The following is a 17,900-nucleotide window of genomic DNA, read 5'->3' as shown; positions in this document are numbered from 1 at the left end:
AAAATAAGATAATTTTTAAAAACAATTAAAAAATAATTTAATTTTTTAAATAATTAAAAAAAATAAAAATAAAAATGAGAACCCCTCAAAACTTCTTCTCAGATATTCCCTGCCCTCCTGGGTGACCTTTCTTATCTTAAAACTAAGAAAACTGTTATACCAAATTTTATATCTATTTTCACCATTCTTTTCAGGCAGGCTTTTCTCCTTATTAATTCCCCACTAATTTTCTAAAGAGATCATGGAACCTAGAAATTATTCAATCTAAACTTTCAACTTTATAAGTAAGGAAACTGAAGAGAGCAGACTTGCCAAGGTCACACAACAACAATATAAGGGTCAGGATCTGAACCCAGATCCTCTGATTCCCAATGCACTCTCCTAGAGCTGTCTTTCCATCTATCTCTCATTTATGGCACCTCATTCCTCTGATACTGTCATCTCCACTGACCATTTCCATAACAACCTTTAACACTCTTGCACTGTGAGTAATCTGCCATTTTATACCTCAAAGTCTAAGGTAAAAAAAAAAAAAAAAAAAAAAAAAAGAATGCATAATTCTTATCAGGTAGAAAAGGCTCTGAGCACTTCTGGGTGAGTTTTGTGTCCAGGATACTCCTGCCTCTCCCTTATTCTCGGTGGTGCACTAAGCACTCAGTAGTGACTTCTGCTGAGTGGAGATGCTTCTCAAGCCTCCCCTGCCCAGGGAGCCCTGACCCAGGGGGATGGGATACTTACTACTTCTCCAGCAGAGGCAGCCAACATATGAGTAACTGGGACCAAGTATGATGAGGAATCGGTTCTCAATAAAAATTTGGTATACTCGTAGGTGATAAAAAACGCAGCAGCTGAAAGACAAAACAGCCCAGTGACCACACTTGTCTTGATGCCAAGTTCTGCATTTATTCCCATCATCAAGAAATAAAACAATGTGCACTGCCATTAGCAGCCCAAATACTGTATACAGAGCCCTGAATCTGGAGTCAAAGACCTGAGTTCAAATTCCACCTCACTTACTAGCTGTGTGACTTGGGCTAGCCATTTCATCTCTGTTTGCCTCGGTTTCTTCAACTGTAAAATAATATCACACACCTCCTGGAACTGTTTTGAAGATCAGACAAAATATCTATAAAGCATTTAGGACAGTGTGTGGCGCACAGTAGGAGTTACATAAATATTAACTATTATGAGAAGTATTATTATTATTAGGAAAACATGAGTTCAAATAATACCTCAGAAGCTTTGTAAAAAAAAGTACTTAGCACAATGTCTGAAATAAAGTAGACAATATTACAGAAATGCTTATTCTTTTTTCATTCTCTTTCCCAGTGCACTATGAGCCATGTGAAAACTCAATGACTAAGGATAAAAATGTAGCTAATTAAAAGAGTGATGGTATAAGGTGTTAGAGATAGTAGGACGTCAAGTATTCTTTCGTCCAGCACCCTTATTTTTGGGATAGAGAATCCAAGGCAAGAAAATTAAGTGATCTGCCCAAATCTAGGACTTTTCAAGTAAACTCAGCTGGGAGCTGAGCCCAACCTGCTCTGAACATCCAAGTGGACCTTGAAGGAATTGAGACAACCATAAGGCCTCTTTCCTTCAATAATTTGACAGATGTGACCTATTACTGTCAGTATTTAAAAAAAAAAAAGATTTGCTGATAATGCAAGAATCCCAAAAAAGAAATTTTCTGTATTAATTAAGAATAAAATCTATTGTCAAGTGTTAGAGTGCTGATTTTTCAAATTAATTATAACTATAGTTAAAAGTTGAGTTTAAACTGTGGAAAAAAATTATCTATCTGATCTTGAAACTGAAAATCCCTCTTACAATTCTGGCCTAGGAGGGTTCTGGGAGATAGAAGTCAACATGAGATGCTGATCAATTTCAATCACAAAAAAAGAATCACAGAGTTCTCATTTCTAAATGGTACCTGAGCCTGGAACTAGTCAATGATGCTTTTCTAGAGGCCACATACTGCAAGGAAGACCCAAACCTGCTGCTAAGACGTTAACCCCAGTGACAAATACTACACAAATCCAAATTCAAATGGTTTCCCAGATGTTAATGCTCCCATTCTACTTTCTTCACTCACTGAACCAAGCGAAGTTTACAGACCATACACAGTCTAGCTTTTAACTCTCTCTGGGTGAAATGTGGCACCACTGACCCATTTTTCTTTGGTAAAACAGAGGGAGATGACAAAACACTGACAGGCTCTTAAGTATTCTTTACTTGTTTAAAACAACTCTCCACATATCCAAGAGACTTATTTTGAGGGCAATTTAAGGAGTATCTTCTAGGGACTCCCTAAATGTCCTTTCAGAACTTCAAATAATAAAGCCAGTGAATGGAGTGGAACAAGGATTTATGAAGGTATTTCAAGCTATGGGAAATAGGAGCCTGAATGACTGTGGGCAAGGCACCTATCTCTGGGAGTCACAGTTTCCTAATCAGAAAAATAAAAGGATGACTCCAAGGTCCATAGCTCTAAAATTTCACAAGAGCTCCTCCTACTAAATCAAAGCCTTTTGGAAGGCAGGGATTCATCCAATACACCTGCAGAACAAGCACCAGATAAATGTTTCATGATGTGAGTCCCAGGGAAACTGCTTATAGTATTCAAAAGTTATGCTGAGCAGAGGATACCCATGTTTAGTTTTCCCCTCCTTTATTGGGGAAGCCTTATATAAAGCTATATCATTAAGACTACCATGCACACACACACACACACACACACACACACACACACACACACACACACAAATTAAAGGCCCCAAACAAGTTTAAGTAGGTTATTTCTATTGATATTTATCATATTACAAATTAAAATTAATAAAATATCTCTTTATATATTTGTGTATATATATTTATACACACATACACATGCATTTATTTGATCTTTTCAAATATCTCAGTTTGTACGACCACAGTGGGAAGAGAATAGGTCTTTTGACAACACTACCTAAATCATGACTAATACAGAAAATTATATGGTGAATCACAAAAGAAATCCCTCTTTAATGTGTATCTTTAAATAGTCAGCTATAAAACTTTTATACAGCTATAAAATCTAGCTGTAGATATTAGAAACATGAAATTAATCTGAACTTATTAAAGCAAAAGGGGGGAGCATCAAATAGCACTTGAGAATCTGGCCTAAGATTTTGGTATCCCTGGAAAGATCACTAAGCAATTAAAAGTTGGAAAAGTGGTATTATTAACAAGTGGCTGGAATGAAATAGGTGATATTGATCAGAGTTTAAAGACTACACAAAATAACACAATAGAGATTTTCTACCCAAGATGAAATCAAGAGACTATAAAGATGATCCGGGAGAAAGTTTGCAGGAAAGTGGTTGTAGCACCTCAGGCCAATTTAATTGTGATTACTGAATTTAACATTGAAGGCTTTAATGTCTCTTGGATACATTAAGGAATAAAAAATGGTGGTCAATATAATAATAATAATAATAATGATATAACAATAATAATAGCTAACACTAACATAGCATCCACTACGTACCAGGCACTACGCTAAATAAGTTCTAATTCATATATCATTTGATTCTCAGAACAATCCTAGGACATAATAAATTCTGAAGTTCTCTGTGGAAATCAAATAAATAAACACACACACACACACACACACACACACAAAATATCATCCATATTTCTTGCATTATAAAAATAATGCTTCTATGGCACTGACTGATTCAAAAATAATGAGGTGGTGAGTAAAGAGCCAACCCATACAACAAATTACTCTGATAGGTTATCTTATGTGGGGCCAGACCACCCGCCACTCTGAAAACAAATTCCATTATCTCAGGCTTAAAGCAGCTTGAATGCCAATTTAACTTTTACCATTAGGAAAGGATCCAATAGCCGCAGAAGGAACACCAGCGTAGATTCCACGGAAACCACCAGCCTTAGTAAATCCTTGGGGACTCTGGAGTCTAGTTTTTATGGTATCCAAAGGAAATAATATCAAGTCAACAGAGACACCTGCTACCCCTCCAGCCTTAAAGACAAAAGAAAAAAAAATGGTAAAAAAAAAATAAGCTACAAGTAGATTTGAGGTTGCAAGGGTAGAGGAGAAGATGCTAGATCAGTCTAAACTTTGCAGTGGTTAACACTTTTGTTTTGTTTGTTTTTAATACTTTCTTTTTATGCTTGAAAAACCATTTCCAGGACAAATGTTTAGGCATTCTTCCCTGACAACATATAATCTACATATAATCAATTTATCTAAAGATGCTAAAGGACATCATTTCTCCTTATAGTCTCCATTTCCTATAGAAGTTCCCCTCACAAAAGGCAGAACAACCTGAAGAACTATTTCTTCCTCTATGTCATAAATAAATATGGGAAGCTGAGTCTATGTTCCATATTCACCAATCTCTAATCCACTGATACTCCAAAGTGTGCCCTGGAGGCAAATCCTCATACCTCATAGCTTTCCCAAATGTGGGTGTGTTTGGACACTTGAAGCAGCTGGCATTGCCAAGGCCCTTTTAGGAGATCTAGGAGGGCAAAACTATATTCAGCATAATTCTAAAATATTATTTGCCTTTTAAAATGCTCCTCTCTTTTCCAATTATATATCTGTGAAGCTGGATTTTCTTAATATACTCTAATCAAGGCAATATATTGCAAGAGACTGAATATGGAAGCAGATATGAAAATCCAGCTGTCTTCTATTAAGTCAGACATTAAAGAGATTTGCAAAAATATATAAAACAATGCTGCTCTTCAAATCAAATAAAAAATTTGTAAAGCACTTAACCCAGTGCCTGGAAATAAGTAAGAACTATATAAATGCTTATCCCTTCTCTCTCACTCTTCTAATTGTTTGCTTTGTTTTGGCAAAATGTTATATTTTGTAAAAATGTTAATTAATTCAATATGCAAAAGGCTTATTATTGTTGTTTTTAAATAACTTTTTAAAATCTATTTTCATTTCTAATATAATAAGTTGTTGATCAATATAAGTCTCATAAATAAAAGCTCTTTGGAGACCTCAATAACTTTTAAGAAAAAGTCTGGAGACCACAAATTCAAGAACCACTTTACAGACTAAGCATCAAATGAGGGTTCAATATCAGAATGGATGAGGATGAGTAGATTGCAGAGGTGAAACAGCTGGAGTCAGTCACAACCCCAGCCCTATCTGCCAGTACTTTTGGGAAAGGAAGGGTATGTAAGTATTCGATACTTTTTAGCAGCAACCTCCCTCCCAGCAGCCAGGAAGTTCCTACCCTTTCTAAAACTGAATTTCAGGGTCTACTTAAAAGGCTCAAGAATTATGGGAGGCAAATTCTCACACCTCATAGCTTTCCCAACATGGATATGCTTAGATAATTGCAGCAGCTGACACTGCCAAGGCTTCAAGTTCTTGGTGACTCTGACCCTTACTAGAGCCCTTAGCCAAGAAGAAGTGGATAGCATACCTCTGGTACTCCTGGCACTCCAATGGCAGCGAGAGCAGAAGAAAATGGCAAACAACACTAAATACATGATGAGGAGTTTGGCCCTGATGAATAACATTAATAATAATAATTAAAACATATATGTTTTAATATATTTCACCAGAGATAGCAATCTTTCTTAATTTGAAGGTATGGTTGGAAACACTCCATTTCAGAGTACAGACCATGCTTTGAAAAATACTGATACAAACCTTACAACTTTTGCTATTTCCTAATGCACATACAATTAAATCAAAGTGTATAATCACACTTAGACTAAATAGAAAAATCTCAGATCTTCAGACTACATCATCATACAGTCAAACTAGAAATAACTTAAAAGTTAGATGAACAAATGGTGGGTGTCCAAGACATGCCAGTATAAAAATTCCAGGCGTCATTTTGAAGAAATACAAAAAATCAAATTATATCAGGTGATGGCATTTCAAACAATGGATCTGGTGACTAAGACAGTTTCTAGACAGGAAGCTCCCAAATCAGATTTGTCAAACGTGAATAAGAATTACAGCCAAGACCAGAGGGGTGGAAGGGAAAGAGGGCTGAGTTTGGTACTAGGAAGATGGCTGGAATCAGGTCACTATCTATCACACACCAACTCAGAGCTCTGGAGTTAACCACTTGACTTCTCAGAGATTCCGTTTCCTCATCAGTAAAAGGGAATTAGGAAATTAGGAACATCTGGAGTTCCTAACTGGAATACCTTTCATGAGGTTGTGGTGAAGATGCAGTAACCCGGTGAGCACTCAATAGATTTGCCCATCCTAGAGAAACAGCAGGGCCATCATCTGAGCAAAGATGGGTCCCTCAGTGGTCCTCATCCTTCTCCTACTTTGGGAATCATTCTAGTGTGATAGATTACCCAGGGGACCACTGGGCAAAGGATACTTCTCTGATGAGAAATCACTGGAGTGCCAGCCTAAGTGAATGCTCAAGTCACACCAGGAGAGTCCATTGATGGACTGGAAACAACAAGAAACCAAGGCAAAGATCCCTTGTCCTCAGACAAAACTCCCCAAACCACCATCATGTCAGAGAAGAGACCACCATTAACTACCTACAGTGTGAATCACGGTAGCCAACAAGGAGGAGCCATTGAGTATGTCAAATGTATAATTTCTGTACTAGACCAGCCTTTTTTGATCACCAAAAAACTTGACGAAAATGTCTGAAAGTAGTAAAAGTATTTCCTAATTCTTCTCTTCTGAAACGACTATTATTGACTGTATAGAATTAAAAAAAAAAATCAAACCTATTCTTTCTGTTTCTTAATTTTCCCACAAAATAAAGATATCTGCTTTTAATATCAATAAACTAGCAAGGAGAGGGGGAAAAAAAACCAAACAAACAAAAGCAAGCTCGCAAGGCTGGGAGCCTTTAAAAAAAATGCAGCACTTAATTCTAATTTTCTCTTTAATCTTAGAAGAGGGTTCAGAGAGGTGTTCGCTATCTATTCCTAAAGTTTTAATCAATAAGTTAATTACTCTTTTAATCTATTTGGCTACTTTGCATGCATTGATTTTTCTAACTCTCCTTTCATCAGAATTCTTATCTTCTCAGCATAAAATTGATCAGATTTAATCTAGCTATCTGGTAAAACATGAATCAAAAGTTACTAATTGCTTCTGTGGATTTCAAACTTCTATAATATAAATGTCATTTAAATTCATGAAGCTAGAGAAATCAGCTAGCTCAGATGCTGCAGGACAGCAAGAATACCTCTCTATCTACCACATCATTCCCCTTCCCCTTCCCCTCCCCCTAGCTCTGAATTGGAGATAAGAAATCTCTGGGGAGTTCTTACCCCATCAGTGGTGCTGCAGGAGGGGTTTGGGAAAATTCACATGCAGTAATGTACTCGTGGAATTTATATCTACAACCAAGAAATCAATATCTCATACTTTTCTTTAAAATGGCTCAAATAGTTGGGTGAAATACATAAATTTTTCATTTAAAATAGCAAGCCAAAATGTTAACTGATGTTTATATAAAATGAATTTTAAAAATCATGTCAAACATTTATATAAACTGTCAAATCACAGAAAATCATATTTCCTCTAAAGAGTTTGCTTTGTTCATGGACAATTAATTAGCATAGGGGCTCTCAGGCAAATCATTACTTTCAGGATTTATAGCACCCATTGACGATAAGTGAAGTTGCTAAGCACCAGATTAACTGTGTAGGGACAGCAACTAGACATGGGAACAGCTTGATGACAACTCGGCCTTCACAGACAGAACTCCGTGTAGACTTAAATTCTCAAATTAGAACAGTCGTGACATTCTTATGTGTCTAATTAGCACCTTTTTTACATTAAAAAGCTAACATAGGATAGGATTGTACCCATAAAATCTTTTCTTTTTCTTGAGAGGAAAAGCTGGCACAATAATATCCAGAAAAAGTAAGAAAGGGGAAGGCTGAATGCTTGCTTTATAATGAGGAAAAAATAACATGGCAGTGCCTAAATCAAGCGGGCAGATGAACACATCTCCGAGCTCTCCTCTCCACGACCTGATTCAGTCCTTTTCCTGTGGTTTTCTCTCTCTGACCTCCTGGTCAGAGCTGGCACCAGCTAATCCAGGCCCTCTTTCATGCTAATTCAGAAAGACTGGTCACTTTGCTAGGACAGAAAATGCTCACGAGTGGCCCAAGCCTGGACAGGCTGGGGAAGGTGTCTGGGGGTGATGCTCCTTTTCCCAGGAGCACAGAACTCATCTTCCGAAGGCTCCTGCAGCCACCCCAAGAATCTGCCACCCCCTGCTTTTATCCTGAAGCTAGTGATGGGCACCTGGGATCTGCAGGCTGCCCAAGGTCAATTGCTTCATTTACACAACATAAAACCTCAGACTTCATTGGTGGATTCCATCCTCTTTCTCCGTTTGCAATGTCTGACACCTCCTTCCTCTGGATGCTCTCCTCCCTGTCTGTCGGGAAGCTGCTCCTAGATTCTTTTCCTACTGACTGGCTGACCCTCAGACACAGCTTCTTTACCACACGGGCTCTTTTTCTCTATCCTCTTTCTGGCAAGCACATCCACCACTTCCAAGATCATTTCCACACAGGTGACTCCCAGCATCAGAGGTCCAACCCTCATCTTTCCCAAGTCACCAAATGGATGTTCCATGGGCGACTCACAGTCAATGTCTTTCCCCTTCCCTCCCAAATTCCTCACTTCTGCCTAGGGGACCATCCTCCTAATGATTCTCCAGCTCTGCAACCTCAGAATTATCCTCAATTCTTCTCCCCTCCCCCATCCCTATCCAATCTTGATTCTTGATTCAGTCTTCAAAACATCCTTTCCTTTCTCTCCATCTCACTGGCTACCACATTCTTCAAGTCTTCATCACCTTCTCCTCAGACCAGTCGGTATAATGGCTTCTCTGCTGGTGGGCCAGCCTCTTCTCCCTCCAATGATTTCCCCACACATTATATCATGCTTCTAAAGTCTAATGTTCTATATAGGAACAATGAAATGGATGAAAAGTGTCTTTGGTTCAAACTATAACAAGTAGCTGGCAATTCAAGGAGTCAGTCTATCAATGCAAACACTTAGGTTTGGAACTGCAGATAGTTGATAAGTTGGGCCCCAAACTGAAGATGACAGAGAAAGGAAACTGGATTGGATTTGGAAAGTGAGGAGTATTTTAAAAATACCCATAAAGGATATTTTTTAAATCTCAGTATTATTTTAGGAATGCTATGTGGCTTCAAATTGCAGAGATTAATGGAAGATTAATGGACCTGTGATATGAAGGTCATCAACAGGATGTACCATTTTCTGAATAAATAGAACAAAAAGTCATATAAAAGATAGGACCCAGGAAAGGTACAATCAGGGAAAAAATATAGAGCAGTCAATGAATCAAAAAGTCTTTATTAACGGCCTAGTAGAAGAACAAGGGTAGCGGAGCACCTGCACTGTTACCCACACAATGTTAAAAAGCTAAAAGATTAGTCAAACTGCAATGGGCTGCCTCGGAAGCTGGATGGTTCCCCTCCTTGGGGTCTTCAAGAAGAACTGGATAACCTGGATGATGTCAAATATATTAGAGAAGGAACTACTTCCTGACATGGATTGGGCCCAAGGGCTATTTAGATGGCTTCCAACTCTAAAAGTCAGTGATTCTGTGAGGTAAGAGGAAGGATTTCAGCACAAGGAAAAGAGCTCCAAAGAGGTGCTTCTTGGGAAATCATGGGCGTCAGACATATGAAAGTGTAAAAGAGAGGTATGCTTACACTGGCAGCTGCATCACAGGGATGAGGCCACAGACACAGCAGCACAAATAACAATCTTAATAAATAAACCAGTTATCAGTACTACGAAAGGGAAGAAGGAGAAATAAGAAAGAAATCATTTAAAAATCATTCATCTTTGGCTTTAGATTTAAACACACGCTTATTATAAATCTTTCTACCTTTAATCCAATTATCTTCAGTCATATCTTACTATATGAAGAATGACAAATATTAATAGTAATTTATTATGAATAATTTTAAATTTTAAAAAGAACAACTAAGAGTGGGTATCCCTCTAGAGTATATTAGCATATAGGATGTTCCAAAAGTTTTACTGTAATTTTAAGTTAGTACAGCTACTGAATGCCAAGCAAGAGAACATAAATTATCATGTTAAGAAATGGAAATTTAGATATCAGGGGAAAGCATAAAATACCACTCTTTTTTCCACCACATGTGACAGCTGAAAATTAAATTACTGATCAATCATTTAGACTGCAATAATCTAATTCAACAAAAGTTTATTGAGTACCCACTATGTGCTAGGCACTATACTAGGTGCTGTACATATAAAGATGAAAATAGCTCTTCCTCTAAGAGGGCTTTCATTTCACAAGGCAGGGAAGAGCTGCTCCTAGAGTCAGGGGGACTCAAATACAAATATGGCTCCAGACACTTATTAGATGTCTGGCCAAGTCACTTTTGCCTGCCTCAGTTTCCTTGCAGGAGATAATTATAGAATGTGCCTCTTTGGGGTACTGCACAGATCAGATAGTACTTATTCTTTTTCCCCTCCTCTTCATAAAAGTAAAAGCAAAAATTAGAAAAGTAAATAAAGTTTTGGGGGTAAGGTGTGAGAAGTGCTAAAAACTCAGGCGGATCAGGACAGACCTTGTGTAGAGAGGTCCAGCCAGAAAAGGAGTGAGGAGGGAAAAGTCCTGAAGCCCGGCTGATCATGTCCCCCTGATTGGCTCCTCCTCGGGCTTCTCTCCTGCCCAGTCTCTAGCCTTCACCCTCTCAGTATTCAGTTCTTCCCAAGAGCTCACCAAGGCTCTGCTGTCCATCCCTTTGGCTTTTTGCCCCCAGCCACCACCTCAGGCCGCCCTCTTCATCAGCCAGCTCTGCTACCACGGCTTCCTCCAAAATCTCTCTTACACGTAGAAAAGTCACTCATGACTCAGCCTAAAACTTCTCCATGGCTCTCTAATGTCTACTGAGCAAAGTTCAGATTACTTTGCTTGCCATTCAAGGCCTCGACTATGCGCCACCCTCCCGCTCTGCAGCCTCATCTCATATTACTAGCCTCCATACTTCATACCCTCTGACCAAACTGCTCCAGTCTGTTTCCCTAACATGGCCAACATGTTAGGATTCTGTGCCTGGAATGCCCCTCTCCAACCTTTCACTTCCAAAGCCACCTCCAAGAGGAAATGCTCCTCAAACTTTCCTCCTCAGACCTCCCTCATGCTTAGGGATAAATCTTTAATCAAACAAAATGCATTTATTAGCCATTATGTGCCAGGCACGGAGATGACAAAGGCCAGAATGAAACCGTCCCTATCCTTAAGCAGCTTAGAGCCATTAGGAGAGAAAAGGAACAAACACACAAAAGTATAGGCAAAAGAGAAGGCCGTTTGAGAGGAGAGTTTCAAGGGATTAAGAGAGGCCTCATTTAAGAGATGGCATATGAGATGAGCTTCAGAAGAAACTAGGACTTTAAGAGCTTTTTACAAAGAAGACAGACTTGAATCTCATCTAGGAAGTGAGGGTTTCTATGACGTAGAGGGAGAGAGAAGAAGAAGAGGGAGAGATAAGATAGGAGAGAGAAAAGGGAGAGAAAAGGAAGAAAAGAAGGGAGAGAAGGAAGGAAGGGAAAGAAAGGAAGGATTTATTAAGTGTCTACTATGTGTTGGGCGCTGGTCTAAGTGCTTTACAAATATCATCTTGTTTGATCTTGACAAGAAAACTGGGAAATAGTTACTATTATCCCCATTTTTCAACCAAGAAAACTGAGGCACGCTGTGATTATGTGGCTTTGTTCAGTGGCAAGAGAGTCTGCTCTGATTTAAACGCAGGTCTTCCTCAGCTCAATCCTTGCTCTAAGGTGAAGACTTTCCTAGTATGGAAGAAGGGGCCAGGGGTCCTCAAACTTTTAAAATAGGGGGCCAGTTCCCCGTCCCTCAGACTGTTGGAGAGCTGGACTATAGTAAAAACAAAAACTTCATAGCCCTGGGTGAGGGGGATAATCATCTTCAGCTGCTGCATCTGGCCTGGGGGTCGTAGTTTGAGGACCCCTAAAAGGAGGTGATTGATAGAAGGCCCCGCCTACCGCTCACTTGGCTGGACCACTCAGGGCTTGAAGGGAAACCACCTAGGATAGGCCTTGGAGGGCTTTCCATGGGAACGGGACAGCAGGGGGTCCCGCCTGGGGGCCTTCTGTATTACAGTGCAGCCCTGGTGCCCGCTGTCTACACCTGCAAGGGCAGCGTGCTCTGGGGCTTTCCGCCTCTGCCCAGGGTAATTAGTCCTGAGTGTTTTTTACAGGAGAGAGAGCGTAGGGTACTTCCTCCCTTTTCCTCCTCCCTGGCCTGATGACCCAAGAAAGGCTGACCGCCAAGTGCTCTCCATGCCCATGCTTGCCACCCTCACCCGGCTCTGGGGTCCAGGGGCCTGGACACGGGAGCAGCGCGGCCCTTCTCCGTGACTGCTCCGTGACCAATAACGCAGGGCGGCATCGGGACAGCCGCAGACCATGACGATCTCTCTGGGTGACCCCCCGGGGAAGGCACAGGGGGCAGCTGCCAGGACGGGGCTGTGGGGTGGGGGGATATGTCTCCAGGCCTGAGCCGGTTCCCCCAGCTGGTGCCGCTGACATCATTCTCCCCTCCCAGCCCATTTCCCCCCCAAGACTCAGTCGTCTTTGGGCAGGGGGCTGCGGGCCCAAGCCTCCCCTCCCCCCACGTACTTTGCTAGGACCCTCTTCCTCCTCCCTTACACCACCGGAAAAGCTCAGGGTCCTAGTTAAAGGGCGCGAGTGACCTTGACGAGCCCCTTCTCTTCCTCAATTTCCTCATCTATTCTAGCTGAGTTTTAGACTAAATGACCTGCACGCTGGGGACCCGAGGGCCTCAGTGGCTTCCTAGCTGCCTGCCTCAGTTTCCTCCTCTGTAAAAGGAGCTGAAGAAGGGAACGACAAAAACCATTCCAGTACCTCCACTAAGAAAACCCCGCTTGGGATCTCGGAGTTCAGATGGGGCTGAAAATGCCAGAACCGCCCCCATACTGGGCAGGCTCCGAGCTTCTTCAGGGGTGAATCGCTTAAACCTCGCGTGGGGAAGTCCATTTACCCGGTCCGTGCCTCAGTTTCCCCATATGTAAAATGGGAAGTCTGGCTAGTGGTCACTTGCGGCTCGGCTCTGGCATTGGGGTGTTGGGGAGAGAGAGCAAGGAGAGTGGAGGGTCTGTCCAAGAAGCTCGGAGGAGGAGGAGCGCTAAGCGCCGGAAGCTAGAGGCTGAAGAGAGAAGGAGGCGGGCTCGGAAGAAAAGGGCTGTGGGCTTGAACTCACCAGGAGGGACGCGCCGAAGCCCGGCTGGTCCGCGGGAAAGGCCATCGCTTCAGCCCGAGACGCCTCAGTCACACCCGAGAGAGTGCGAGTCCAAGATCAACGTGACGCCACGCCTTTCACTGGCCACCTGGGCGCCGCCATTTTAATGACCTTTCCTACCGGCACACAATACTTCCGGGCCGTCTGACGTCACTGTCATAACAATTCCACGTGCGAAAGCCTAGAAGGGAGGGCTGAAGCTCGGAGTGATCCTGACAATTGTCGCGAGATTTAGGTAGGCCGCCCCCTCCCGCCTCCTTTTTACTTCGCATCCCCTCCCTCAGTAGCACCCGAGGAGGCTGGGGAGCTCCTCTCTCCGTTCTAACTCCTGCGTCCGATGAATCTGGGGGCGGAGTCACAATCACCCCCAAACTGCACTCGCTAAACGCTGTTTTCTATTTTATCACCGTACTAAGTGAAAAGGAGTTGGGGGAAATTATTGTCCTACTAAAGGCTAAAAATATCCATTTCACTGGTCTTTGCCCAAACTATCCTGAAAAAAGGTGGTTTAGAATATGATATTACTTCTCTTATAAATTGTTGTGCTGTGACTACAACAATATAAATGGAAAAAATAAAAATAATGAAACAGAATACTTCGTAATTATGAACATCAAGCTTGGACCCAAAAAAGACTTGAGAAAATGTCTGCAGAGGTGGAAGACTATGGGCATAAAATAATGCATCTGTTGTCAAACAGAATTGACTCATTGGTTATTTTTGCTAAACTTTTTTTTTAATTCTGTCTTTTAAAAGCTCTGAAACAAATTTTACAAATTTCAAAATTACATATATATTTATATATGAAATATCATCCAATGCATCATAATAGACTATGAGGTTAGTATTATTTTTCTCATTTTTACAGATGAGGAAATTGAGAATGAGAAAAATTACCTGTCCGTGGTCACATAGCTAGTAAGCTTCTAAGGCAGTATGTCTATCCAGGTCTTCCTAGCTCTACATCCAGTATTCTTTCTACTACAAATAAGTAATCTAGAGACCTAGACACACACAGGAATCATTGTCTGGGTCTAGCATTTAATTTACAAATGTCCTGAGAAGCAGTAATACTAGCACCCCATTATCTGAAGCATGATTGCACCCTGATTTTTAGAAATATGTGAAAAGCTAACTTGAAATATTCCTTTGAATTAAATTACCTGAACAATGTTAAGCATCCACACCCTGTTTTCCAAACTTGAACATTCTGCTCTTATTTGGTTAAAAAAAAGAATTGTATTTTATTTTTTCTGAATAACCAAGATTATAACTTTGATTTCTCAGGTGCAAGGTGCTTCTCCCTAATTCGTGTCAGAAGCAAGCAGAAAAATCCCAATCTCTTTAATTCCAAAGGGGAAAAAAAAGCATTCCCACTCATTTCTAACCACCTCCAAAAGCCTCTTGGGAAATACAAATGTTGCAGCCCTGGCCTAGGTTCTACATGTGTGAATTGCTGTAACAGGGGATGGGATTACTTGTGGGACCTTTTCAGATGGAGCCATCTGATGAAGCACCATGCCATGTGCATAGAGAGCAGCTTGCTGTGCCTTGATTTAAGTTGAAAAGATTTAGTAATAGGAAAGATGCTGATTTGTACCATACTGCAAAGACATTGTGATTAGATTCTCTTTCATGCTCAGTCAGGGAATAAATCGGTTGGAGAATAAAATATTTTGGGTTTTTTTTGTTTTTCTTTTTCTACAGATGTACATCAAAATGCTTTATGATTAACAAGCAGAGTAGTCTGAGCCTAGTTGCCATTTCTACCTGTGTGATTTTGTGAGATCATGGGCCTCAATTTCCCTTTTCTGTAAAATGAGTTTGAATAAGATGAACCTAAGCTCCCTTGCAGATCTAAACTATCAATTAAGGAGTCTATGAGTTGGGGGTAAATCACCTAACCTCTTTGGATGCTCTGAGTTACCATATCTGTAAAAAGGGGGGGGGGTAAGGAAGAAAGGAAGGAAGGAGGGAAGGAAAAAAGGAAGGAAGGAAGGAAGGAAGGAAGGAAGGAAGGAAGGAAGGAAGGAAGGAAGGAAGGAAGGAAGGAAGGAAGGAAGGAAGGGAGGGAGGGAAAAAAAAACACAGTTAAAAGAGAATTTTGTCCTTAAAAAAAAAAAAAAAAGTGCCTCCAAACTCCTATTTCTCACCCCTAACTAGCTCATGAGAGAAGCTGAGCCTTACAAAAACATTTTTAGTCTTCAAGGGAAACTTCCTTGCAAAAAAAAAAAAAAAAAAAAAGGAAAAAGAAAGAGCAATGGTTGTCTTGTTTCCCATGGGCCTCAGACTCAGGCGCTGCTTTTTCCTGCAGTTGTTCAGTGTCAAGACATCTCCAAAATGAGTTTGGCCAGAGGCACTTATCAAGGTGACTGTTTACCTGTGACTTTCTTTCATTAATCCAAATCCCTATCATATAATTTAAAACAAAACACTAGAGGTGCTTTAAAAGGTGAAATCTAGAGAACACTCCTGTGGAGAAACACAACCAGAGCGACTTTTTTTTTGTAAATTACCATGTATATGGGAATCCTTAAAATTACAGGAATTCTAATTGTTAATGTTCCCTTCCTCCTCCAATAGCATGCTAATTCTAATTTGCTAATATGTTGGATTTCCCACCCATTCCCCTTCCCAGAATTAAGATTCTTGAGTGCAGGATCACTTTAATTTTCACTTCTGTATCCCAGTATTCAGCAAGCACAGTACCTGGCACACAGACACTTCATAAATACTGTATTGGACTGGATTAAAGTACCTCCTCTTTTTCTTTCTCTCAATTTCTCTTTCCTGCATCCCACTCTTTCTTCCCTCATCTCCTCTCAAGCAATATTATATTTAAATAGAAACATGTTCACAAACAAGATTTAGGTAATCTGGGTTCAATTTAAGGTAGCATTAGTGATTTGTTGTGTGGTCTTTGGCAAGCAATTCTTCCCTTTGCCACAGTTTCCTCATTAAAACCATCCTGCCAGAGGAGCCGTTTCCTTTCCAAGGTTCTCTAGCCTGAGGTCAGGTTTACTTTTACCAAACAGTGGGTATGGGGGTGGCAGAGAATGAGGGCAGTGTCTCTCTGCTATCACCTTTCTTCTACCTCTTGGGTTGCTTCTGTCCCTTTGCCAGTTATTTAACTAGGGATCTTTATTTTCCTTTCTCCCACCTCCTGAGTTCCCAGATTAAAAATAATAATAATAAAATCTCATTTCTCTGGACCACAATGAAAATAAATGCACTTCTATATTCTTAGAAGAATTTTGTCCTTCATCAGCTCTGGATTGAGAATTTTTCTCTAGATTCTCTTTTCCCATGCACTAGGAATTTATAACTGCACCATTCAATAACTATACATGGTAGGACCTAGTCAGCCCAGCTCCTAAAGGCTAGAATAACTCTGAAGGGATTGGCCATTAGTACTAAAGATGTGTTCAGTCTCAAGGCTCTTGCCAGCTTCCACCCATTCAACTCTTTCTAAACTCCCCAAACTCCTAAATTCGTACTCCAGTGTTCAATATACATTTTCATAAACTCCCCAAGAATTCACAGCCAAATGTGTGGAATTGTATGTCTTGACTTACTTGTTAATAGTTTGCAAACAATATTATTATTAATATTCTTTCTTCCTCAGTTACTTTAAATATGACACTAACACTCATTCTACTTCTTTGTCTTCGTATTTCTATCCTCTGAACTCAGCAGAGTACTTTGCACATGGGAAGTTCTTAATAAATTTTTTCATTCATTGTTTATTCATTCATCCATAGGTTTGATGCTGATCCATTTTCCTTCCTTATTGTGTGTCACATTCTGTGTATGGAACTGCTTTCATACACATTATCTCATTGGAGCCACAGTCAATATATTGATTATTTTTGTTAAAGCGCTTTCCCTCCTCCTCTTTTTTCGGTTACAAGGAATGAATTTTTAGATATAAAAAGGGAAAGGGAGATACTTAGAAATTAACTGATGAGAAAATGAGAGATAACTAAGAATAAAAAATTATTAAAAGTATAAAATACTGTACAAATGTGAGAAGTTATTACTATTACTACAATAATATTAATAATCACTTAAATCTTTTACAATAAGCTTCATAAAATTCTAAGAGGTATAATGAATAGAATACTAGGCTTGGAATCAAGAAGATCTGTATTCAAATCCTTTCTCGAATTTAATAGCCATGCAACCCTTATGAAGGCATTTATTCTCCAGATGCCAAAGAACCCTCTATTAAATTATATATCAAGCAAATCAGTATCATATGGTTGGAAGGCCATTAGATTTGGAGGCAGAGCTTGAGTCCTGACTTTGGCAGGAATCTACAAGTGTGATTCAGAGCAGGTCCCTTCCCTAGGCCCAGGCACAAATTCTTCATCTGTAAATCAGAAGGCTGAACAAAACTAGGTCCTTTTGATGATCCTATTCTTAAAGACTGAATCGAGGATTTCCCCAAGTTGAAAAAATATCATGGAACTCTAAAACTGTCTCTCCGCTATCCAATCAGACTCACTTGGTTTCTTTCTTTTTTTTTTTTTTAAGTAAATAACAAATTAAGTTAAATCTTTAGAG

At 40.1% G+C, this 17,900-nt stretch overlaps 1 protein-coding gene across 4 annotated transcripts in view; it reads right to left on the bottom strand.

Annotated features, from left to right (window-relative positions):
- The window catches only part of SLC25A26 (solute carrier family 25 member 26), a 140,156-nt gene extending 126,687 nt beyond the window's left edge, over window positions 1-13,469 (bottom strand). Inside the window, exons 1-3 of one of the 4 annotated variants that reach the window (XM_051980447.1) lie at window positions 13,296-13,469; window positions 3,871-4,027; window positions 739-848 (exon numbers count right to left, since the gene is read on the bottom strand). In XM_051980447.1, the coding sequence (XP_051836407.1) occupies window positions 739-848; window positions 3,871-4,027; window positions 13,296-13,340 (312 nt within the window). In that variant the 5' untranslated portion in view covers window positions 13,341-13,469. The remainder of the gene's footprint in view (window positions 1-738; window positions 849-3,870; window positions 4,028-13,295) is intronic. The other 3 variants (XM_051980437.1, XM_051980465.1, XM_051980456.1) reach the window with 3 other exon arrangements.
- Window positions 13,470-17,900: the final 4,431 nt, after the last annotated feature.

The sequence above is a fragment of the Antechinus flavipes genome, chromosome 1 (assembly GCF_016432865.1).
Source record: "Antechinus flavipes isolate AdamAnt ecotype Samford, QLD, Australia chromosome 1, AdamAnt_v2, whole genome shotgun sequence".
In the NCBI taxonomy this organism is placed as follows: Eukaryota; Metazoa; Chordata; class Mammalia; order Dasyuromorphia; family Dasyuridae; genus Antechinus; species Antechinus flavipes.
This window is presented reverse-complemented; position numbering and strand designations above follow the sequence as displayed.